At 40.0% G+C, this 24,509-nt stretch overlaps 2 protein-coding genes across 7 annotated transcripts in view; one reads left to right on the forward strand and one right to left on the reverse strand.

Moving 5' to 3' along the window:
- Nucleotides 1-543: 543 nt before the first annotated feature.
- ift88 (intraflagellar transport 88 homolog) lies at nucleotides 544-22,799 on the reverse strand. Of its 5 annotated transcripts, XM_040034664.1 has the most exons (26): nucleotides 22,496-22,799; nucleotides 22,209-22,271; nucleotides 21,963-22,022; nucleotides 21,643-21,696; nucleotides 21,456-21,519; nucleotides 21,135-21,204; nucleotides 20,275-20,365; nucleotides 19,642-19,746; nucleotides 19,039-19,141; nucleotides 17,898-18,244; nucleotides 17,757-17,827; nucleotides 17,550-17,636; nucleotides 16,799-16,898; nucleotides 15,319-15,405; nucleotides 14,959-15,145; nucleotides 11,974-12,082; nucleotides 11,235-11,385; nucleotides 10,731-10,846; nucleotides 10,305-10,357; nucleotides 10,121-10,186; nucleotides 9,896-10,002; nucleotides 7,500-7,572; nucleotides 4,954-4,968; nucleotides 4,708-4,758; nucleotides 2,292-2,399; nucleotides 544-1,227 (listed from the first exon to the last, which is right to left on the reverse strand). In XM_040034664.1, the coding sequence occupies exons 1-26, from the start codon at nucleotides 22,574-22,576 to the stop codon at nucleotides 1,106-1,108; spliced, it is 2,541 nt and encodes an 846-aa protein (XP_039890598.1). In that variant the 5' UTR covers nucleotides 22,577-22,799; the 3' UTR covers nucleotides 544-1,105. The 5 variants fall into 5 exon arrangements, with proteins under 5 accessions (XP_039890598.1, XP_039890594.1, XP_039890596.1 ...); XM_040034660.1 differs by lacking the exons at nucleotides 4,708-4,758; nucleotides 4,954-4,968 and adding an exon at nucleotides 16,300-16,305 and having other exon boundaries at nucleotides 545-1,227; XM_040034662.1 differs by lacking the exons at nucleotides 4,708-4,758; nucleotides 4,954-4,968; nucleotides 22,496-22,799 and adding exons at nucleotides 16,300-16,305; nucleotides 22,323-22,328 and having other exon boundaries at nucleotides 545-1,227.
- Nucleotides 22,800-22,940: 141 nt separating this feature from the next.
- Nucleotides 22,941-24,509, forward strand: part of cryl1 (crystallin, lambda 1) — a 31,043-nt gene continuing 29,474 nt past the window's right edge. Inside the window, exons 1-2 of one of the 2 annotated variants that reach the window (XM_040034692.1) lie at nucleotides 22,941-23,046; nucleotides 23,835-23,942. In XM_040034692.1, the coding sequence (XP_039890626.1) occupies nucleotides 23,860-23,942 (83 nt within the window). In that variant the 5' untranslated portion in view covers nucleotides 22,941-23,046; nucleotides 23,835-23,859. Of the gene's footprint in view, nucleotides 23,119-23,834; nucleotides 23,943-24,509 lie in introns of both variants that reach the window. The other variant, XM_040034691.1, reaches the window with a different exon arrangement.

Genomic DNA, 24,509 nt, shown 5'->3' on the forward strand with positions numbered 1-24,509 from the left:
TTAGTAAATGTGACGGAGAGCTTACATTTCTGGACTTTTATATGTGTTTTCATAAGTTTTTTCATTATTGACTGTAAACTGAGATTCCTGTTTTTGTCACAATAAAAGAACATTTCCCGCGAGTTTAGTTTATAATTACAGGAAAGCCTGTCCAAGAAGCTGATTTTTTTCTTCTGTAATTTTACACATTTCTTACCGTTTAAGCCCAAACAGTGTGTCAGCATGACTGTTCTTTTATTTACTACAGCAGCTTTTGTTTACCGTGTGGAAAGACTGAGACAGACTGCTGGAACTGAACTTCTTTTTCTTGTAATCGGGGATTAAAAGTGTCGTTAAACTTCTTTACACTGACAAAAAGGGGAGTTCCACTGGTCCGGCCGACTTAAGATCAATGTGGGCTGCATGTGGTCCACAGTATAAAATAAGTTTGACATTCCTGCTTTAGATAACATGCAAATAGCTACGTAACAACGCTGCTAATGTCAGCTCTAGTTTTACCCATGCACTTTGTTTTAAAGTTTTAACAAACTGTCACATTGATACTCAGACTCAACATTATTTCCTTAATGAAATAGTTTCTCTTTTAATGATACAATAAACAACATAAAGATGAAGAAATAAAAAAATAATACAATAGAATAATTACAAAATGCAGAACATGAAACAGAATCTGGAACAGATGAATCACAAACCTTTGCCTTTGAAAGCATCAGAACGGTGAAATGTTTTCCAATTTTTAGCAATGAGCTCAAAGATACAGGGTAATAGTATGGTATGGAATAGTATGTCCTTTTCTTTGAAACCCCGTGTGCTGGACTTAAGAGCCAGAACAAAGCTGTCTGAGGTGTCTCACACTGTCATGTAACCAGCATTCCTATCACGTACAGAGGCATTCATTTCCCACACGGACATTTAGAAATGGATACATTTTCATTTAACAAAGGACTGAGATGTCAGGTAAAGATGTTCAGTGTGAAAGAGCATCTGGACCATCATGGATTACCAACAGATGTAAATAAACATTGCTGAACATGAGTTTAAAACGTCCTGTGGTGAAGCTCTGGGCTCTTGACTTACAAACAGAGATAGCCTTGTGCTAATGCAGCTACTCTGGCAGTAGGTCGTCTCCTAGCTCTTCATCTGCAAAGTCGTCATCCTCCACACGCTTCTTGACTCCCGTCTTTGGTCTGTCCATCTGAGGCCCCAGTGGGTCCACGTAGGACGCATCTACACACAGGAGGAACAGCTTGTGATGAAATAGTTTGGGACGCTGTATCCCGACAGAGACATAATGTCAACATTGTACACCCTTTCTACCAATGCCGTTCTTTTTCTGTGTGTGTTTTTCTCAAGGAGCGCTGCAGAGTGAGATCGTGTGCACAGACAATTTCACTGCATTTTTTGGCATTCTAAATAGATGAGTTAAGATAACTTTCAACATTTAAGTCTGCACAGGTTCATATTTTAAAAACACTGATATAAATATTACTCTGTTCCATTTTTAAACAGCTGCAATGAATTGCATTTAAGGATACATTATTCAAGTTGTTCTTTTCCCTTATACTCAGTGACCCTGCTCTGTTCGTGGTGTGTCACTGCTTGGCTGAGTTGCTGCGGTTGCTAAACTGACTTGTTGCAATGGTTGCATCCTATTACAGTGAGCGCTTTAGAACGTCTCATTCATGCACAAATGTTTGAACAGGCAGGCTGCACGGCCAGGTGCTAGATTTTATACATCTGAGGCAAAGGGACTTACAACACCTGAATTCAAAGATTAGAGGTGCGGCCCAATACTTAATGACAACCCATGCAGTTTATCTGCAGAGGACTATCCGCTGTGTGCTGCAGACAAAGAAAAACCTTTGATAATATCTTTATGATCATCTAAACCTCAGAATGTGTTTCAACATGGGCTTGAACTCTAAATAGATACACAAATACAGCTCTTTTCTTCTTTACTGGACCATTCAAAGACCTTTATAGAATTCACTCACCCATTCACACAAGCACTTTTTTCTATGCCTGAGTGCTTTTCGATCTTTTCCGATCTAACATTCACACTACAGCTCACTGCGACTCATAATGTGGATGGCTAAATTATCAGAATTTAAATTATCAAAATGAAACTGCACTAAGATGTCCATAAACCATCTGTGTGGTTATATATTTACTCATATTTTTCTAAAACAGGCACGTACTGTATGTCTTGCACAACACATGAAGTTCAAAGACATAAGATAGTTAGGTAGGTGTTATATCATTAACTGCAGAGAAAAATATGGTTTCCTCACCCAGTTCTTTTGGACTGCTGGCTTCATAGGGCTCATTTGAACCAGGAAGTGACCTCATTTTGGCGCTCAGACGCTCTCCTTTGGTGCTGCTGCTGCTGCGACCACTGTCTGTACAAAAACAAGCACACACCTGCTGACTCATGATCTTTTTTAAAAGCAATACGCACATTCAAAATCCTATTAAAAGCTGTTTAAATATTTAAGCTGTTTAAAACAGCGGTGCCTCTGTCTGTGGCCTGCATGCGACTGAATATAGACGTGCAAAGTTTTCTTGCACACTTTCACGTACAAATGTCTTTTTCATGGCCCAAGTATCTCGCTGACATTGGCTGAATGTGTGCAGAAAAAGCATTCCTCCAATGTGAAATCACAGTCACTAAATATCACTGACATGTACGACTTGCTGTACAATAATGGACGATTTTTGTGAAAGGCATGGCGCGGTCGAACATGCCCACTGACCAGCTGCTAAAATGCAACACTAATGTGCAACACACTCAGGTACTTTTGACAGGATGTAATGAATATGCCGGATAATGTGCACGTGTGTGTTCCAGGCTTATATGACAGGCTGACAGGGGCGTGTAGTGATATGAATTACGGACATGACTGCAGACAGCAGCAGCCAACATCTGGCTGCCAGGTAGCCTTGGAAACCTTAGGGGATCGGCAGCAGAAAGCTGAAAAACAGGAAGGAGGCCTGATATTCCACCTTCCCCTCATAGTCCCAAAAAAATCTCACAAACTGCTGGCAAACTGAGACCTCGGTTGGAAAAATCAACGTTTCCTCCCTGCCTTCCTTTCTTGGACAGTCTCGTTTGCATTTCTCTTTTAGTTTACACAACACATGCTAGAAGCTAGGAGCTGCAACAGAAGTTTCCACAATTAAAGACGTTATAGGCCTGTTTTATACACCTCTGAAACACAAATAACCCTTTATTTTTGCAAGGAGATGGAGATCAATAGAGATGATGCAACTTTCTGGCTTTTAACTATTTTTTCTTATTAAAGATATGTTGAAAAAAAAGTTCAGGTACATTAACCCAACCATATCATTTACGTTTGAAAAGGCACATCACACATGATAGAAAACACAGGTTAGAAAATCCCCACGTTTCGACACACTTCTCTCCTGTTCTGCCACTGCGTTTCACCAGATTCAGACTGCAGAACGACAGCTGTGGAAACGTGAGAAAACAAACCACCAGACTCACACGTCAGTCACGAGAGAGCCGAAGACCTGCAGACACACTCGACCACACAATACGCAGACTTTACAGAAAAGATGGAAAACTCTCAGGTGAACGAGAGGGTTTTCCCCGAATATCTCGGAGCCGTCTGAGTGCTCGCTCCCCTCCTCCTCCTCCTTTCAGTGCAAAAAATGAGCACAGTCCAACATCACGGCTGCCTGTCAAACGATTTCTGGATCAGGTCCATTTTTTCTTCTTCACTTGGGAAACTCACTTCTGCTATGCGTGCCTTGCAGTGCTTCACTCAGATGGTTTTAATCACTTAAAAGATTTCTAAAGACAGGAGCTCTTATAAAATTAAAAATAAAATAGGTCTGATGCTAATGCTCCGTAGAAGAGAATCACCTGTATGTGCAGACACCTTTGCCTGACTGAAGAACTTTATCAGAGGTCATCTTAAGATTTCACAGCAGAGACTCACAGTACAAACCTAAACATGCTGTTGCTGCTACACAGTTTCCCTTAGTCTAATTTATGTGAATTTTACTGTTTTGGCTCTTAAAGCTCATTGGCAGGTGAGCTGACTGTGCATTTGAGGGCAAACTACAGATGTAACAACTTCTGAAACATCTCTACTCTCTAAGATTAGTAGATTACTCTCTACTTTTAAGATTACCGTAGGCTTAAAATGTTCATTTTTGCTAAAGCATATAGTTAGGGCTGGATCAGGTGACCCTGAATCCTCCCTTAGTTACGCTGCAATAGGTGGAGGCTGCTAGGGGATTCCCATGATGCATTGGGTATTTCTTCTTCAGTCACCTTTCTCACTCATTATGTGTTACTGGACCTCTCTGCACTGAATCATACTTGTTATTAATCTCTGGCTCACAGATGGCCCCGCCCCTCCCTGAGCCTGGTTCTACTGGAGGTTTCTTCCTGTTAAAAGGGAGTTTTTCCTTCCCACTGTTGCCAAAGTGCTTGCTCATAGGGGGTCATATGATTGTTGCGTGTTTCTCTGTATGTATTATTGTACGATCTACCGTACAATATAAAGCGCCTTGAGGTGACTGTTGTTGTGATTTGGCACTAGATAAACAAAATTGAATTGAATTGAATTGAATGAACCGATCAAACAAACAAGCCCCAGTTTATTCAACAATCTCCTTGTTTGACTACAAATGGCCAGAATTACAGGCACATAGCCTGAAAGTCACAGTCTTACATACCTCTCCCCGAGTCCAGCAGTGGACTGAAGTGTTTAGACTCAGACTGAGATACTGGGAAACAAAGAGGAAGCAGAGAGGGAATACAGATGAAGACAGAAGATCCAGAGAAGAAGATGAGAAGGAAGGAGAGATTACAGAGCTAGACTGAAGGTCTTACAGCACAGAGAGTAGCAAAAAAGTCTGCCACTTGCAATGAAAGATGATGACAATAAATGTGTCTGCAGTTTACAACCTCGCTTCTCTCACCTGCTTTGACCTCATCTTGTGCACCATGAGAAAATGAGAAAAGGATCTGGGTTTTAGTTCAACAATTTAAACGTTCAAACCAATATTTAAGCATCTGAAAGACTGAAGTAGCAAGGCTGTGATGGACAGTCTCCAGCAACCGTGTGTGTTCATTTTAACAGATGCATTTGGAGGCTCTGGCACCACTAAGCTATGGGATGATGAAAAGTCCTAATCTAATTTATCACGACACAGAGGACTAATGGAAGCCTTGGCAGGAGAGAGCAGCAAGCGCATTAACAGGTGTCCGTTACACAAACTCATATATGAATACAACTCGACTACAGGAGCCTGCTAGAGACGTTCAGCTGCACAGCATGGAAAAGCTGGGCTTTGTTACACTTTCTGGAGGCTCTCTGGTTTGTATGGATTACATTTGAAATTTGCTCATAGTCCAGCTTTCCAGTGCCACAGCCAGCCTATTTGTCTGTATTTGATGGGGATCTGTACTGAAGGTTCAGCCTCTTCAGAGTCCACTAATCCCACAGAGTGCTCAGACCTCAGTGTGGTGTTTGAAAACATATACCCATAACGCTGGACTTCTTAGGAGAGATGAGGACAGGTGTGGAGATGCCTGCTGCAGCATGTGTGAACAACAGGTAGAGAGACAGAAAGAAGCAGTGAGACATAAAAATAAAAGAGTGGATCTGATGATCAAAATCATGACGATGATCGTCGTTATAGAAGAGGCATCAGAACCATTACAATGTTTTATGAAAATTATATTTATGTGAGCAAACTTCTCAAACTAAAATCTTGGTTTAGCTCAAGCTGCCATGAAAAAAACCTACGCCTAATAAAGTTCACAGATGTTCCTGTACTGTATGTTCATTTAACTTGAAATTACACCAAAACCCACACATGGAGATGGTTTTCAATGTGACTCTAATAAGATTTTTATAGATGTGCCTCATTCTGGGAGCTCAGTGTGCCTTTTGTGTTGCAGTACAACACAAAACAAGTGTAAGTTTAAATCCTTAATGATGTAAGGTCTGAGCAGAGAGAACAAGGATAGAAGACATGGAGAGCACAGTCTGTGGACAGATGCCACAGACAGATGTGTGGCTCTCTGTCTCTCTGCTGGCTGATTTGGGGGATCCACAGTTGTTTGATGCCACATCACCAGCATAGTTACATACTTATTGACATCTGCATTATTAACACCGCAACACAGATACAATGGGGGAAAGTAACTATCTGATCACCTGCTGAATCTGTAAGTTTGCTTGTTTCCATGGAGACACAGAATGTCAACAAAATCCAAAAATCCAAAAATCCACAAAAAACCCCAACATTATATAAAAGTTATAAATTGATTTGCATGTCACTGACTTAAACAAGTATTTGATCCTCAAGCATAACACCTACTAAGTACTTGATGGTGAAACCCTTGCCTTGGCGATACGTTTTGGGTCATTGTCATGCTGGAAGATCCATCCATGACTCATCTTCAGTGCTCTGGCTGAGGGGAGGAGGTTCTCATCCAAGATTTTACGGTACACAGCCCCGTCCACTGGCCCCTCAGTGCAGTGAAGTTGTCCTGTCCTCTTAGCAGAAAAACAGCCCAAAGCACAATGTGTGCTTGACTGTGGGGATGATGTTCTTTGAGTCATACCCAGCATTACATTTCCTCCAAACACAGAGGGTTGAGTTGATGCTAAAGAGCTTGATTTTGGTTTCATCTAACCACAGCACTTTTCCCCAACATGATTTAGATGTTCACTGGCAAACTCAAGACTTGCACAGCCTTCTTGAGCAAAACGACCTTCTTGAGCGCTGCAAGATTTCAGTTCATTACAACATAGTGTGTTACTAATGGTGTTCTTGGTGACTGCGGTCTCAACTGCCTTCAGATCGTTAACAAGCTCCTCCCATGTAATATTGGGGTAATCCACCGCCTCATCACCATCCTCACTCCATGAGGCAACATCTTGCATGGAGCTGCAGACTGAGGATGACTGATGGTTATTTTATGTTTTTTCCATTTCCAAATAATCACACCAGGAGCTTTATAAGCTACGGTCATGTAGCTCATTCCAGTCTTGTGCAGGTCTGCAATTTTGTCCCTGACAACCTCTGACAGCTCTCTGGCCTCACCCATGGTGGTGGTGAGGCTGGAATGGAAGAAGCTGATTCTGTGGACAGGTGTGCTTTATACACAAACCGAGCTCAGGAGTATTTGTAATTGATTGATCCCAATCTGTGAGAGACAGAATTCTGTTGCAGTTGTAGGGATCAAATATTTCTACTCAGTAACATGCAAATTAATTTATAACTTTTATACAAGTTTTTTTTTTCTTGAACTCTGGTTGATATTCTCTCTCTTTCCATTAAACTACCATAAAAATTAGAGACCGTTAATATCTTTCTAAAGTAAGCAATGGAGATCGAATAATTATTTACACCACTATAGGTTGATGATGTGTGGACGCACAACTCTGGACTCAGTTGCAAATAACAGCGGCGGTAATCTGTTGACCTAATTTGAAAAACAACAACCGACTCACCAGCGCTCCCTGCACTGCTCTCTCTGCCTTCTCTTCGACTTCTCGCGCTGCCTTCCCGTCCCGATTTTATCCTCTGCAAAGGGAAATAAGAGAAAAGGGTGGCGTATGAGAGAAATTGCGGGCAGGGACACAAATAACACTAAATGTGTTCTAAATGTGTTTGACTTCAAAACGCAGTTTTGCCAATCAGATTACAGCGCTTCAAAAAACACTGTGCTTCATAAACAAAGTACATTTTTTTGCTATGAAAACAATCTGGAAAATAGATAAGGCCAAATATTCAACGGAATGTGACATTAATGCGCAAAAAATATTACATACCATAAAAATGTTACATGTAAACAAGCCTTACATAAAGTCAGGGGAGTACTCTGCAGAATCACTAAAACCATAACCAGTTAGTTTTAAAGATGATGACAAAAAGGGAAAAGAAATGAAAACAAGGATATATGATGCCACGAAAAACAACCACACAAAGCCAACGTCGAGCTCATATATTAGATTTCGGTTATTGCTATCCTCTCAGTCCTCGTGTCATGCACCGTGCAGTTTGTTTTATCAGTGGGATCGGTTGTTTTCCACTGTTTTTCAGTTTGAAGAATTTGGGGATTAACGAGTCAACCCTCCATCATTCTCTGCAGGCCTGCTTCTCTGCTCCAACAGCAGCTGGTTGTTATTTGACGAACTCATCGGTCTAATCTGTTCCTGGCTTTGATAAATCACTCCACACGACCAAGGCACACGGCTCTGTTACTCTGGCTTTCTTCAAATCTTGACTGACCCCAAACCACCTCTAGTTTATGTATCACAAGTGTGTTGTTTAGAAGCCATTAAATAATAATTACATATAAGGAACAATGCATTGCAGAAGTTATTCAAAAGATGCAGTGTTAGCTGATTATCTTCTTACTCAGCTATTATTCATAATAAACAGGATATGAGAACATTCCCGTGATCAGAGTCTTGGAGTACTGCATTGGTAAAACACCTAAAAATATTTTTCTTCACAGACAAATGCGCGAAAGGTCCCATTCTGTGTTATTTGTAATCTTCATCATCAGCAGTGCGCTTAAACCCAGAAATTAAGAACAATATTAATACAGCATAAGTAAACCAGGATATTCTATTGATCATATGCAAGCAGTGGGATAAGATCCAATTAGAAACAAGCAACATTGTTGGCCTATGTAATAATGTGGTTCCATGACTTGGGTCTTGAGTTAATCTAGGTTTAAATTGGGAAAGAAAACACAGGCTTTATGCTAACCATCACAGAAAATGAGATTGATCCCTTTGGCTGCTTATATTCAAACCACTGACCACTTTTCTAATTCATTCTGACGTTTCATGTGACACTGAACAACTCAAACTGCTCTGGCATCAGACCTGAGAACAGCTCTCCAAACACTAAAGCTGTTTTGAAAAAGACCCGAGATTACTATCAGCCAGGTGTTAAACAGCTGTACAGCATCTGTTTGATTCATGGAAAATAAATAGAGACGAAAAACAGCTGTTTTTCATGCAGCTGCAGAGTTGCAGTGACCACGGTCCAACGTTGCATCTAAAGGAAACGCGCGTTTTAAATCAGCGAGCGCTCATCCAGGAACAGACATCAGGATTCTGTTAAAAAAAGTGATGAAAAGATGACTGATGAAAGTGCCCGAAAGGTCTCTAATGTACAAGTGCAAAATATGCAAGTAATTCATCAGGCAGCATGTTAACATGCATCAGATGGACCCACTTATACAAAACAAGGTGGAGTGTGTAGAGTTTAATTCATGCAAATAGATCTCGGATGTTGTTCCTGGGATCTGCTGGAGCCTACCTTGGGGGTCACTGCACCGAGCACTCCGATTACCACTCGGACCACTTATTATGAGCCCTTGGTACTTCTCCAGCTTCTCATGTTCCTTCTTCCTGACATTGTTGTCAATCTGTATAGCTACATCTATCACTACGGCCGTCTTCTTCTTCTTGTCTACCACCACTATGTCCCACAGGATCTTAGCTCAGTCATTCTCCACCACCCTGGGGGGGCATACTTGGCACATATGTTCCTGTCCACTTAGTTATGGCGTTCCATGTATGCCCTCCCTGCTAGCATCTTCCACCCTGCTGATTTGTGCTGGATTGTCTCAGGGGCATCTTTACACAGCCTGCACCTGGGGTCTTGCCTGGTGTGATAGACCCCAGCCTCGATGGATCTATATGTTATAAATATGTGTGTGTGTCACCATTATTAAAAGTCAATTCCATTTTATTTCTATCTTTGTTAGTGAACTTTTTGTGGGGGGGTTTCTGCAAATTGTTTTCAAGTCTTTTTTTTATTAAATGTAGAATTGAGATCTGCCAAACAGATCATTAGTTTATTTACCCAGAAATGTCTGACAGAATACCTGCTCTCTGATTTCCTTCATCTTCTCTACCTTCTTCAGTTTGGTGGCGTAGTCTTGGACTTCCTTCAATTGCATATCTGTGCACAGCCGCACCAGGAAACGCAAGCCTGCACCAAACAACACACACACACACACACACTCTTTAATTTTACACTCTGATCAGGGCACCATCTGTTGCTGGTCAAGAGTTCCGTTGAAAACTGCGTAACAAGCTGGATCAATTACATTCCACATTTTCTGGAAACTTTCGGTGGATTTCTTTATAAGTTTCCAGTGCTTTCTGGGAGTTTCCTGTGAAAGAGGAAAAGAAAAAGAACAAAAAAATGAAATGAACTCTGCTAGCTCACATTGCAACTTTGCTTTGTTGTTTTATTGCCATGCAAGCTGAGGCGAAACGTGTTTTTCTCACCACTTCGTCTGTAGCAGCTTGCCACCATTAGCTGCCACTTCACCTGAGTTGGTCTGAGGAGCAGAAACACATCTGATCAATATAAACACACAAACCAACACCTGACTTAAATCATTTTGCTGACCTCCTAAGGACTGCTCAGAACATATCAGTATGCCAGTACCACACTGAAATAGTTAATCTATTTTAATAATTGATACCACGTAACAAAAAAGGTGGAACTATGTGCCTCAAGATTAGAGAATGTGAAACAACTTCACTAATTTTTTCTGCAACAGTTCCATATAAAACGAGAGGCTTTCACATTCATTTAAGTTAGAAACTCATTTAAAGGGCTTCCATAAAAACCTTAGAGTGTGAACTTACAATTTTTTACCAACCCATCCGTGCTATCTGTTTAAAATAATCTAAATAGTAGTTACTTACTGTATTAGCGTGGCTCTTTCAAAGTACTGAATGGCTTTCTCACAGAACTGTGTCTCAATGTAGTAAGCTCCGAGCCACTCAATCACATGGATGTTGGAGGGAAAGTACCTAAAGGACTGGACAGCAACAACGTAACAACATTAGTTTGCTTAAAGTAGTGGTGTCAAAAGTAGGGCCTGGGGGCCAGGATCAGGACAGCAGAGGGTCTAATCCGGCCTGTGTTTAGATAATGTGAAGAAGGGCATAAATCTTTTACTTTTATCTGCACTTTGAGAAGTTTTACAGCCTTTTGTACTGCTAAATATCTCCATCATGGTCATTCATACTACTCTAACATAATTAACTAACAGATGAGCAAAAAAGTGACAAAAAAAACAAACAATTTTTTCATTGTACAAATTTCTGTTTTTTACAATGGGTCCACAGACAAAAAATGTACTGTTAACTTCTGTACAGTGTAATTTAGAGAGAAAACCCCCCGCCATGAAATTAAGCTTCTGGTACCTCATAATAGTACTGGAAAGCCTGGGATTTGTCCCCCTCGCTATCATGCAGTTCTCCCAGCTTAGCCAGTGCCTGGGCGTCTGTGGGAGTTACACTGATGACCTGCATTAGCCACTCGATTGCTTGTTCGGGATTTTCTAGAAGCTCATAGCTGGGATCAAAGTGTTAAGAACTAATAGATGCTCATGTGATGATATATGGACAAACAGGCTCGAATCCCTGAATGAACACATTCCAACAAACCCTAAAGTACATCCGAGTAAAAACAGATCATCTGTGTGACATACAAACGATCACTAGAGCCTGTCTGACACAGTATTTTTAAGACTATATCAGACTATATACTGATATTTGGCGATTTAGAACTCAGATATTCCAATATATCGTCTAAAAATGTTTTCTTTCACACACAGCAAAGAAACCAAACAGATTTATGTTTAGGAGTAAAGGCTGCCTTACTCTGCTCAGATCAGCTGGTTTTTGTGTTTGTGTCTTTCTAAATATGTTGTTGGCAACAGGGGCATCGTATGGTGCCCCCTGGTGAACAAACTATGCAACATCAATGGACTTTGACACTTTGTAACGGCATTTCTCTCATGTCTTCTTTACTTCTCTAATTTTCATTGATTGTCTGTTACAAATGCCGATAACAATAGAAGAACAAATAGCTAATATTGGGCGATTGTACTGGCCCGCTGATAAAACCATCTCCACATAGCACTTGTTAGCAGTGGGATACAGGCTGGCCAGCTGGTACATGACTTGGGAACTGTTCCTCAGAATGGCATGGAGCTTCAGGAAGCAGTCCAGAGCCTCCTCTAGGCGATTCAGTCTTTGATAAGTCAGACCTGGAACAAGGTTTAGGGGAAAATTCAGTCACGTAACTGTGCCTCTATGTTAATACTAATCACACATATACAGTGGGGCAAAAAAGTATTTAGTCAGCCACCGATTGTGCAAGTTCCCCCACCTAAAATGATGACAGAGGTCAGTAATTTGCACCAGAGGTACACTTCAACTGTGAGAGACAGAATGTGAAAAAAAAATCCATGAATCCACATGGTAGGATTTGTAAAGAATTTATTCATAAATCAGGGTGGAAAATAAGTATTTGGTCACCTCAAACAAACAAAATCTCTGGCTCTCACAGACCTGTAACGTCTTCTGTAAGAAGCTTTTTTGTCCCCCACTCGTTACCTGTATGAATGGCACCTGTTTGAACTCATCATCTGTATAAAAGACACCTGTCCACAGCCTCAAACAGTCAGACTCCAAACTCCGCCATGGCCAAGACCAAAGAGCTTTCGAAGAACACCAGGAAAAGTATTGTAGACCTGCACCAGACTGGGAAGAGTGAATCTACAATAGGCAAGCAGCTTGGTGTGAAAAAATCAACTGTGGGAGCAATCATCAGAAAATGGAAGACATACAAGACCACTGATAATCTCCCTCGATCTGGGGCTCCACGCAAGATCTCATCCCGTGGGGTCAAAATGATCATGAGAACGGTGAGCAAAGATCCCAGAACCACACGGGGGGACCTGGTGAATGACCTGCAGAGAGCTGGGACCAAAGTAACAAAGGTCACCATCAGTAACACACTACAACGACAGGGAATCAAATCCCGCAGTGCCAGACGTGTTCCGCTGCTGAAGCCAGTGCATGTCCAGGCCCGTCTGAAGTTTGCCAGAGAGCACATGGATGATACAGCAGAGGATTGGGAGAATGTCATGTGGTCAGATGAAACCAAAGTAGAACTTTTTGGTATAAACTCAACTCGTCGTGTTTGGAGGAAGAAGAATACTGAGTTGCATCCCAAGAACACCATACCTACTGTGAAGCATGGGGGTGGAAACATCATGCTATGGGGCTGTTTTTCTGCCAAGGGGACAGGACGACTGATCCGTGTTAAGGACAGAATGAATGGGGCCATGTATCGTGAGATTTTGAGCCAAAACCTCCTTCCATCAGTGAGAACTTTGAAGATGAAACGAGGCTGGGTCTTCCAACATGACAATGATCCAAAACACACCGCCCGGGCAACAAAGGAGTGGCTCCGTAAGAAGCATTTGAAAGTCCTGGAGTGGCCTAGCCAGTCTCCAGACCTCAACCCCATAGAAAATCTGTGGCGGGAGTTGAAAGTCCGTGTTGCTCGGCGACAGCCCCAAAACATCACTGCTCTCGAGAAGATCTGCATGGAGGAATGGGCCAAAAAACCAGCTACTGTGTGTGCAAACCTGGTAAAGACCTATAGTAAACGTTTGACCTCTGTTATTGCCAACAAAGGTTATGTTACAAAGTATTGAGTTGTATTTTTGTTATTGACCAAATACTTATTTTCCACCCTGATTTACGAATAAATTCTTTACAAATCCTACCATGTGGATTCATGGATTTTTTTTTCACATTCTGTCTCTCACAGTTGAAGTGTACCTCTGGTGCAAATTACTGACCTCTGTCATCATTTTAAGTGGGGGAATTTGCACAATTGGTGGCTGACTAAATACTTTTTTGCCCCACTGTATACCACATGTTGGTGTAGTTTTATTCCAGCGATACCTTTTACTTAAGATGACTTTAAAATTTGGATGCTGTTGTTTAAAGAGCTACCGTGTCTGTGAATACGATAGCTCCAAAGGTTTTAAATGAATTCTGAGAAAACTTTGTATAGGTGTAGAGTCGGGTCATATTAACAAACCATTTAAATTTCGTTAACATCAACCAAGGTCTTCAAGGTGAACTTAAAGATTTATTGGCTGAAAACAGACTAAAACGCCTGATAAGTTATGTTAACTAATGTTAGCCTGATAACTGAAACTAAGATTCTGACAACTGTGGTGTGTATTGTCAACAGAAAGTACCCATGAAGCTTTCAAATATCATGTCTCATTTGACCTCTGACCTCTCCTTTAAGGTCAATAGCTTGATCTGAAGGTTAAAGTAATAACAGTAGATAGAGGTAATTAAAACTATTTTTCTTACTGCAATTGTTTGTATTAAAAACATTTATAAAATGGTATATGGGAATTTTAAATATCACATTATAGTTTGCATCCAAATATGTCACATTTGACCTCTGACCTCAATTTTGCATCTGCCTTTCTTTCAAATTGACCCAAAAATGCATACTATCTTTAAAGAAAGTATTGTCAAGAGAAAGAAAATGAGCTGCCTACTTGGTTAGAAACATGCTGTAGTATATTATTATATAATAAAATAAGGTTATTTGTGTCCACGTATTGATAAATCAATGCCAATTATCCATTACCTACTCCTACATAATCTTTAAACACAAAATACAATACAATTAAAAGTAAATACTTCGCAGAGAGTGAGCTGCCCTGGGGGAGGTTTGTGCTCTAAGTGCTTCTTGTTATTTATGTATTTGTGCACATTCCAATAGAGTCGGTCATGCTGTGTCCACACTTATTCTCAATGTAGCCTCAGCCAATATTCTGATACTCATAGCAGAATGCTGGATGAAGATACACAGAGATTTAGACAGGGCACTCATGGCCTCACTATATTTTCCTAACAGTCAAGAGTCTGAATTTAAAGTTCAACCAGTGCTTGCAGCAAATATTAACAGACCACAGTTCAGAGTGCAGCAAGCTCTTGTTGTTCATTCCCAAATGATTCTTGCACTTCCAATTGTTGTTGCGCAATACATCAAACCTCCTGCTTATCTACTACCGCATTACAGCTGCAGTTAAGGAGCACTTACCCAGGTTGTAAAGGCCTTCGGTGCACGAGGAATCATTCCTCAGTGCTTCTTTGTAGAACTCTGCAGCCTTTTCATAGTCCTGTTTGACAAACACCGTGTTGCCCTTGTTGATAAGTGCTGCTGGGTTGTAACGATCAGCATTCATAGCAAGGTCGGCATATCGGTCAGCCTGGTCGTAGTCTTTCTCCTGTTAGGGAAATTACAAGAGAAGAGAATATGGTTGTTCAATCATCTCCCAACAGTAACATTTAGTATTACATTTCTTTAACAGCAAACCTCAAAATATTTTGATGATTTTAAGTGTTTTAAATTTTCAGAACTTTTCAGTCTAATGTTATTTTATAATCAAGAAATTCTTACCAGAAAATAGAGGAAAGAGAGGTTAGTGGCTGCAGCGCTCTTCACTCTGCTGTCCTTCTTCTCAAATGCCTTCAATGTTTCCACTGCCTGAAAACACACAACTCATTACAATCAGGGTAACACTCTGTACTAAAGCTCCTCCAGTACAGCATTCTCAGTAATAAATGATATTTTAAGTACAAGCGTATTTCCCCAGCATGTAACACACAAAGAAACATAAAAAAGACACATAAATTTACTGAATTGTTAGTCAAAGAATCAACGACAATATTATTAACCATTAATAGCCAATCACTGATAAATTACATATACATCTTCACATTTATGGTGAAAATACTTGGACATTTTGGCATTTTTTTCTAAGAACATTTGAAGGTAAGCTGTAATTCTGCTTCATTCCTTACATCTGTTTATGCGTCACCTTCACTGTGTGCTGTGCTCTGGTGAAGTAAATATAATGCTTTACAAGTTTAAAGTCAGTCCCTCTCCCCTTTTTGTCTAACTGACTGTCTCTGTGAGTATGTTACATTCTGGGGAAAATTTCCCAACTGTATTAGTGAGTAAGGATTAGCATTTTCACAAATCACCAGCTTGGCTACAGCTGCACAGATGACCACCAGTTACATCACCAACACTCCTGTGTGTAAATACTGTAAAAGCACCACAGCATGCATCAGATGTAAAACCAGCGGCTACAAGATAGTTAGTTACTACAGTGAGTCCTTTAATCTTAGCCACAAAGCAGCTCCACACATGGCTGCATGTCCTCCACTGTTCAGTTGGATATTATTATTAACAAAGAATACGTTCAGCACAAAGATTTTCCTGAGCAGTCTGTGGGGCCTAAACCAATAACTGCCTCACAAACGTCTCCTTGCAGTGGCATTATTTGGGTAAAAGACGTCCTTAAGAAGCAACAAGTCAAGGGGGACAAACCCAGTACAATCTAAATGTGGACATGGGAATGAAAAGCAGACATACCTCAACCTTAGGCATGCAGATGGGGAGGAAACAAAAGCAAAAAGGCAATGAGAAGATGAAATACTCAGTCGGACACTGAGCTCTGTTCAAACAGCCTCAACAAGAGAAAACTCACACGTATGAATAGTGCTGAGCAACAATATTACAACATTGTTATAAAAAGAAAAGAAAAAGATGGAAACACAAATTAATGTAAACGGATAACGAAGAACAGGTTTCACATGTTTTAAGGGAATTACACTTCCATAAATTGAATGCGTGTGATCCTTACTTAATCGCATCGACTTTTTCGGGTTCAGCATTATATTTGGCAAATATTACCAAAGATATCAATTTACATGACAGCCACATATGATGGAAGCTACTAAAGCCTCATTTTGATGTCTTATTATGGTCTAAAATTTAGTTTGGCAGCAAATTATTAAGAGTGGAAGGTGTGGTTGTAAAATACACAGACCAGAAAAGAAGGAAGTACCCTTAATGCTGCTGATACTCTCACCTGGTTGAAGTCCTTCTGTCTGAGGTAGGTGATGGCTTTGTTGATCTCTAAATCATTGGCAAGCTCGACATACTGAGAACTCTTCACCATGTCGACACACCTTAAAAAAAAGAAAACATACATTCACTATCTTCATGTGTCAAATGCCAGCATTCATTGATCACTGTAAACAGCAGGTGCATAATGGAGAATAATTAAGCAATTGTTTGATTTTGACTTATGTTTCTCAATATTGAAATGGTCCTCTCCAACATACTAATGTGCATTAGTGCACATCAATGCACATGTCGAGTACTTTTACGAGTACTCAACATGTATTATGTTCATTTAAAAACCTAAATAAGAAAGCATTAGGGAGAGAAATTGTCGAAATAATAGTAGAGCTTTATTGTCAGTCTGCTCCAGAAAAATGTTCAGAAAATGTGATCAAACTAGTGTGCAGAGAAGTTTAGGCAAGTAAAGGAACTTTGGAAAGTCCCTCACACCACCACTAAAGAAACGAGAGCCACTGGAAGACTCAAACAATTAAAACCTTCTTCTTGTTACAATCTCCCTCTAAGGGCAGTCTTTGAGCTTTTTTTTTTTTTTAAACGTTCAAGCAATGAAGTTGGGACATTTATGTAATTGTAAATGAACTGTAATTATTCCACAGTTAGGCACTGTCACAATTTTCAGTTATTCAATGACAAACAAACATACCATGCTCACATTAAAGTCTTTAGGTGCAAAGAAAAAGACAGCAGTAACAAACCAGTCAAATCCAGTAGCAAACAAAGTCTCAATCGCTGGGGCAATGAGCTTGGCTGCTGTCATGATGTATTTCTCAGCCAGGGTTTTTCTATGAATAGCATACAGGAAGTCAGAGGAACAGCTGAATTAAGGGGGGGGGGGGGGAGTAATACAGAGGACTGATGGAGCAAGACAAAGTTGGGTTTGTGTTGTGTGAATATCTTCTTACAGATCTCTCTCCATCTGGTGAAGTTTGTCATTTTTAATGGCTTCAATGACCATATTGGAGCTGGTGTCTTCCTGAAAGAGTTGGCAGAACTAGACTTAATTAATGAAATAATAATAAATGCTGTAATAAAATATCACTCACATTGGAAGGGATGTATTTGTCTTCATCATCAATGCCCAGAGGAACAGAGATGAGCTTCTGAAAGGCCTTCTTCATCCTCTCTCTGTCACCGATAGCATAGTAGCACAGGATAAGGTTGAAGCCTGTCTTGATATTTGGACTCTCGCTCATGATGTGCTCGAAAGACGTAATGGCATCTGTGTACTGGCCCATGCAGATAAACACTACACCGATATTCTGCATGATCTTGATCCTCATTTCTTTGTGGGCATTTGTTATCTGATCCAGTGCCATTCGGTAGAACTTGATGGCTTTAGGATAGTTCTTCTGTTTAAAGTAGATGTTGGCCATGTTGACTTTCAGGCGGCCTGGAACAGCAGCATGCATAGTTTGATGGAAAAACCACAAGACAAGCGATACAACAAAGAATTTACAATGTATGAAACATGACTTTTTTCTTATGTGTCAGTGATCTGGGACTATTTAACACAATGCCACAATTTTCCCAGCAGTAAAAATCCAAGATACTGCAAAAATACACCAAGAGCTACACCTCAGAGTCTACAGGCCTCAGTTATCATGTTAAAGCTCATGAGAGTACAATTAGAAAATGATTGAACTAGTATGGCTTCTATATACGTTTCTACAAGAAGAGCATAGCTTAGATTTGCACTCATTGAGACATCCATGTATGCGTCTTTATACCAAAGTATTGCAGAGTCAAACGTGAGGCCACCTGCAAAGCGTGGGTGTTACTGGGTCATGGGGAGGACAATGATCCCATGAAAACAAGCAGATCTATAACAGAATGACTAAAAAAAGAAAAGAATCAACACGCTGCAATAAACGAGTCAGAGTGCAGACCTCAACATGATTTAAATCCTGTGGTAGGTCCTTAAGAAAGCTGTGGATAAATGAATGCCTGAAACCCTCAAGGAACTGAAGCAATGTTGTAAAGAACAGTGAGCCAATATTCCTCAACAACAACAGGAGACACTGATAAAGTCATTGGGATAAATATTACTTGAAGTTGCTGCTGCTGAAGGTATTCCACAAGCTTTCATGCAGTGTATAAAACTTCGTTTTCACATGATTGTATTTACAAGGGCTGCCACATTCTAAATACACCAGCAGTGAGTGTGAAGCTGAGCGGTCTGCTCACCTGCGTTACTGAACATTTTATTCTTCACAATGATCTGGTAGCTGTTCAGGGCCTCTGGGTACATTTCATTGTTTGTGTATTGGTTGGCAAGGTTGAGCAAAACCTGTAATGGGAGAAACATTTAATATTTCTAAATAAAATAATTAAAAACTGATGTTAGAAATTGATTCTCAAAAACAAACTTTAATTTGTATCTGTCTTCCGCAAGCTGTTCCTTCCTAAATAGCTGAGCCATGAACACAAACATCTGAGATGATTTACTTTAATATTTTAATATGAAACAATAATAATAATTTACTCTGAATGAGATAAATAAGAACAGATTTTGCATACACTACTGAGTAAGCACTTATGGTTTATTTCTACAGTTATTGTAGACCAGGAGGATATGGAGCATTTTAAATGAAAAGTACAACTTTGATTTATTTTTGACTGAAAAAAAACCTCTCTTGCTTATTTTTACTTATCACTTATCAGTTTGGTTTTTCAGGCATTAAAAAGTAGTTTTTTCAAAAGAAAATCAACACCAGACTGTTCTTTTAGAAAGAAAATCATTACTCATGAGTGCAGAGTGTAGAACAAGCATACAGCAGCCTGACTTACAGAGTACGTGAGGTCTAGATTTATATGGTCTGCACTGCCAGACTGTTCCCTCTGTCTGACCAGGGCTCTCTCCTTCCGCCCTGCCTCTTTGGCTTTTTCAAGGGCCTGTAGACACAGACACACCCACACAAACACACACAGCAAGTAAGCCACTTCTGGGTAATAATCAGAAGTAATTATGAATAAACATTCTGCTGCAATGATGTAACAAGTTTTTCCTGCCCATTAGACATTCTGGTGCCGACCAAAAAGGCCTTGGCCTTCCACAAGATGAAAATTACCTGTAATAACAATATTTTTAAAAACAGCTCTTTTAATTTTTCAGAAATCACAGCAAACCACACACTGCTGTTATGTGACATAACACATTGCCTGTACAATATGTAGACCAATTTCCCTCATGTATGAAAAACCACTGGAAATGGGAAGGTTGATAAACTTCAAGTACTTTGTCCTAACAGCCGTTTTAGGTATTACTCTGGTAGAAATGTAAGCAGTTTTTATACACTTCACTGTGAGAGAGCTGACACAGTTAAAAATGAATTATGGCAAACTGCCCCACTTGGAGAGCCTTCTCTTTAAATCCAGACAGTCAACATTAGTAAAAAGTTTGTTAAAGAGTGAAAGGCTGACCACTTGTAAGGCTCCCATGCTCTGTGCCATGCAGCTCTCCTCTATCAGGTCATTCACTTTCTTCTCCAAGATTTTGATCTTCTCCTCAGGCCTGCAAGAACATGATGAGAGTGAAACATTTGTCAGTTTATAATAGCTGGTAATAAGAGGCCCAAGGTGTGCCAAGAAAATATCCCCCACACCATTACACCACCACTCCCAGCCTGAACCACTGGTGCGAAGAAGGATGGCGAAATGTTTTTGTGTTCCTTATGCCAAATTGTGACCCTACAATCAGAATTTCACAAGCGATGCTTTCTTTCTGTTCTTCTAATCTATTCTATTAGTTTCAGTGACCCTCTAAACTGTAGCCTCAGCTTCCTGTACTACCTAAACAGGAGTGTCACATGGCGTGGTCTTCTGCTGATGTAGCCCATCTGCTTTAAGTTTTGATGTGCTGTGCATTCAGAGATGCTCTTCTGCATACCTTGCTTGTAAAGAGTGGTTGTCTGAGTAACTGTTACCTTCCTATCATCTCAAAGCAGCATCAGCACGACAATTTCAACTAGAAAATTGCCACTCCCAACAGATCTGCAGTTTTTTAAACACTCAAACTCAAACCAGGCTGTTTCAAGCAAACAGTCATGCCCCGTTCAAAGTCATTTAAATCACATTTCTTTCCCGGATGCAAGGTTTCAACTTCAGCAGGTCATCTTGACCATGTTTATGTGCCTAAATTTACTGAGTTGCTGACATAAGACTGGCAGATTAGATATTTGCATCAAAGAGCAGTTGAACAGGCATACCTAATGAAGTTGCAGAGTGAGTGTACTGCATAGCATTTTCACACTGAAACAAAGCAGTCTAAAGTGATAACTTACGTATCCTCATTCTTTGCTTCGAGTGCAGGTGCAGGACCCCTGGACTGGCCCAGAGGGTCAAAGGCTGAGCCTGAAAATATAAATCATACCAATTCATCACTATATAACTGCAAGGGGAAAGACACAGAACTTGCATCTATAAATATGTCCTTACAAGAATGCACAGAGGTTTATATTAACAAAAAAATGCAATTTTTTTATTTTTATTGTTTTACGTTAGAAACACTCAACTGTACCTATTCCTGAAGTATACAATAATAACTTTTTAATCATTATCGACACGCAAAAGACAATAGATGAAACAGACAACTTTAAACTCACCACGACTCAGGGAGGAGGTGTAACCTGCTGCTTTGACGGCAGTCATTGGACGGGCTGACCCATCCTGGTACATTTGCAAAATAACAAAAAATACATATATAGTAAACACTAATTATAAAAAAAATAATCTAACAAAAACTATGCAAGACCTTATTTGCACATTTGATTGTTCAATAATACTTCTCACCTGTACAGCTCCAGTCATGGGTCGTCCCATTGAAGAGGCCATATGAAGCCGAGCCTTTGTGAAACAATAAGTATCAATATTGTAATCAATAACAATAATTTAGGTCTTTTTAACATTTAGATATGAACAAAAACGTTCCACATAAATGCTTCACAGTAATGAAACAATCACCGTCATTGGCTGCACATCTTGTCACTGATCATTGATTTAATCTGAGCAACTTTCAACAAAGAACTGCACTTTGAAGGAGGTATCTGTATTTGTTGTGCTCATTCAAAAAAGTTTCACTTTTAAAGGATCATTCTATTTCATGTACTTACGCCAAAAGAAGAAGCTAAAGATCGAGGTCCAATGGGAGTGCCAGGAAACTTGGCAGTCATCTAGAAAATTAAAGACATGATATATTAGTAGTTAAACGATTTATACACCTCCAGAAAACCCCTCTCTCTCTCCCACTTACTTACTCATTCACTCACACAAGCGCGCACAAACAAACAAACAAACACACAAACACACAAACACACACACACAAACACACACACACACACAGAGTATTTGGCACTTACCGGGGGTCTTCTTCCATGACTTGTCCTCACTGCTTGCTGGAAGCCCACATCATTCTCCAGCTCCTTAAAATTAGTCAACAATTAGTCTTCATTTTTTTTACATAGTGGGACGACGGAAGAGCAGACATTTTTTACACAAACAATTTTGAAATAAAACTTTGAAGTAATTAGTCTTTCGCCATGCCGCTATCTCGACCTCATATAACCAACATTAATTTTTCAAAGTTGATTTTCTATACGCTTAGAAACAATGTGCTAATGTAGTGTTAGGTTAGCGGTTAACTTACCTCCGAGTCAAATGTCGGATTATAATCATTGTAACCCGAATAAAGGTCGTCCTCCTCCACAGCCAGATGCACATGTTCCATTTCTGTTTCTCCGGAAAGGTAGTGTATGAAAATAATCCTCAATGTGTGGCAAACAAACAGTTTTCTATGCGCGATAACTGATAATATTTTGTTGTCCTTTTAGGATTTCGTCCCACAATTCAACGCGGCACGGGCGGGACAGTTTCCTTTTCAAACCTCTGATTGGTTTTTCACGCGTCCATCATCGTCTGGCCTCAACCTAATTGGTTGAAGTTGCGCTCGTTCGTTGCTAGGATACACTACAACGCTACAACTTATTTCTTCTTCATATTCTCAAAATTATTTTTAAATACTTACATACATAGTATTTATTATTTATAAAAAGTTACAATTAATAGTTTGTGGGTTTCTTTATTGCTCATTTCAAGGAAAACAAGCTTTGTGCGCTCGTTTGCCTTCTTTGGTCCTTCTAGGTCACCGTACACCACGGTCAGCGTGACTGTCAAGGTGGGCGGCGCAACAGAAAGCTTGTAAGTTAAGTTTTAGCTGGTGTCATAACATTATAACGTTTCTGACATGAAGATTATAAGTGTGATTGGCAGGTGAGTGAGATAACAATGTATTTTGCGTTGTAAAATGATGCCACAGTGCTAGCCCTGACCTATATTCATGAAGGTGAAACGAAAGTTGCTTTGTTGAATGAAAAACTGGTTGAAAGCTGTAGTTTGCAGTATCAGTGCATGTAATTTTATTTTGGTGACTGCATTGTGTGCATCATACTGTTGCTCACGACATAAACAGGACTGTTCTGAATGAACGCTTGTATAAGCGCTGTCACGCTGTCACACGACAGCGTGAAGGTTTATAGCTGTGTGATTTTAGAGGCTTTAAATTGAACCTGTCTTCTGAACCCTGTTCATTAAACATGGCAGTGCCTCTGAAGTGACCTCTCTTAAACTTGCAAAGCAAGCACTGAACCTCACAGTTCTTCACTTATGTTGCCATACGTTTTAGGGGGTAATCTTTGTGTGTTAACATTGCAATAATATTCAGATGGATGGCGAAGGGATTGAGAAAACATTCACAGTGGATTTACACTTCACTTCTGGTTACATGTCAAAACATGACAGGAAGACAGGAAAATGAAGCTGGTGTCAGCAAGCAGACAGGCACACTGTCAGCACTTTACTGCTGTGTGATTTTACTGGACTTTACTGAAAAACAACATTCAGCCCTTGCTTTGATTTTGTTTTTTAAGTCTGCTTATTGGGGTTTATGTTTTATGTCTGTTACCATGTGATTTTCTTCCCTGTTCTAGTGGGCTGATAGGCCGCTCCTGGGCTATGCTGTTTGTCAGTGGAGGCTACAATGTGAAGATCTATGACAACCAACCAGGACAGTCTACCAAGGCCATCACAGAGATCAAGTGAGTTCTACTGCTCAACTTAAAGACCCATCTGGGTTACACAGACAAACTTCTTCAGTCTTAACTGCATTATTATACCTCTATCGTCAACAGAAATTTGTTTTTAACCCAGATGTAATTCTAAGTAAAAACAAAAAAACAAACATATATATATATATATATCATCAAAAATATAAAAATATACATTACAGAAGCTAAACTATTGTCTGGTGCCTGCGAAACCTAAAGGAAACATTGACACTAAGGGCTTCTCTGCCCTGATGAGTTAGAGACAGTCTGTCTAAAATGTAACCTGTTCTTCCTTTCAGTGCTTACAGAGAAGACATATATGAATACCGCATGATCAGCAGTTGGCTCCTACTGTGAGCACATACGAATAAACACATGTTCACAGCCTGGCTATTAGTGGTTAAACATTACTGTGGAATGACGCTGAGTTTTTAATGAAAGTGCTGTAGAAAGTCACAGTGCCTTAAGCTATAAAAACCATAATACCTTAATCTCTATACCAGTATTTCATGAATGTAACTCTCCCTCTAAGTACATGCCACTACCTATCACTCAGCC

The sequence above is a fragment of the Simochromis diagramma genome, unplaced genomic scaffold (assembly GCF_900408965.1).
Source record: "Simochromis diagramma unplaced genomic scaffold, fSimDia1.1 OVJJ01000091.1, whole genome shotgun sequence".
Taxonomy (NCBI): Eukaryota; Metazoa; Chordata; class Actinopteri; order Cichliformes; family Cichlidae; genus Simochromis; species Simochromis diagramma.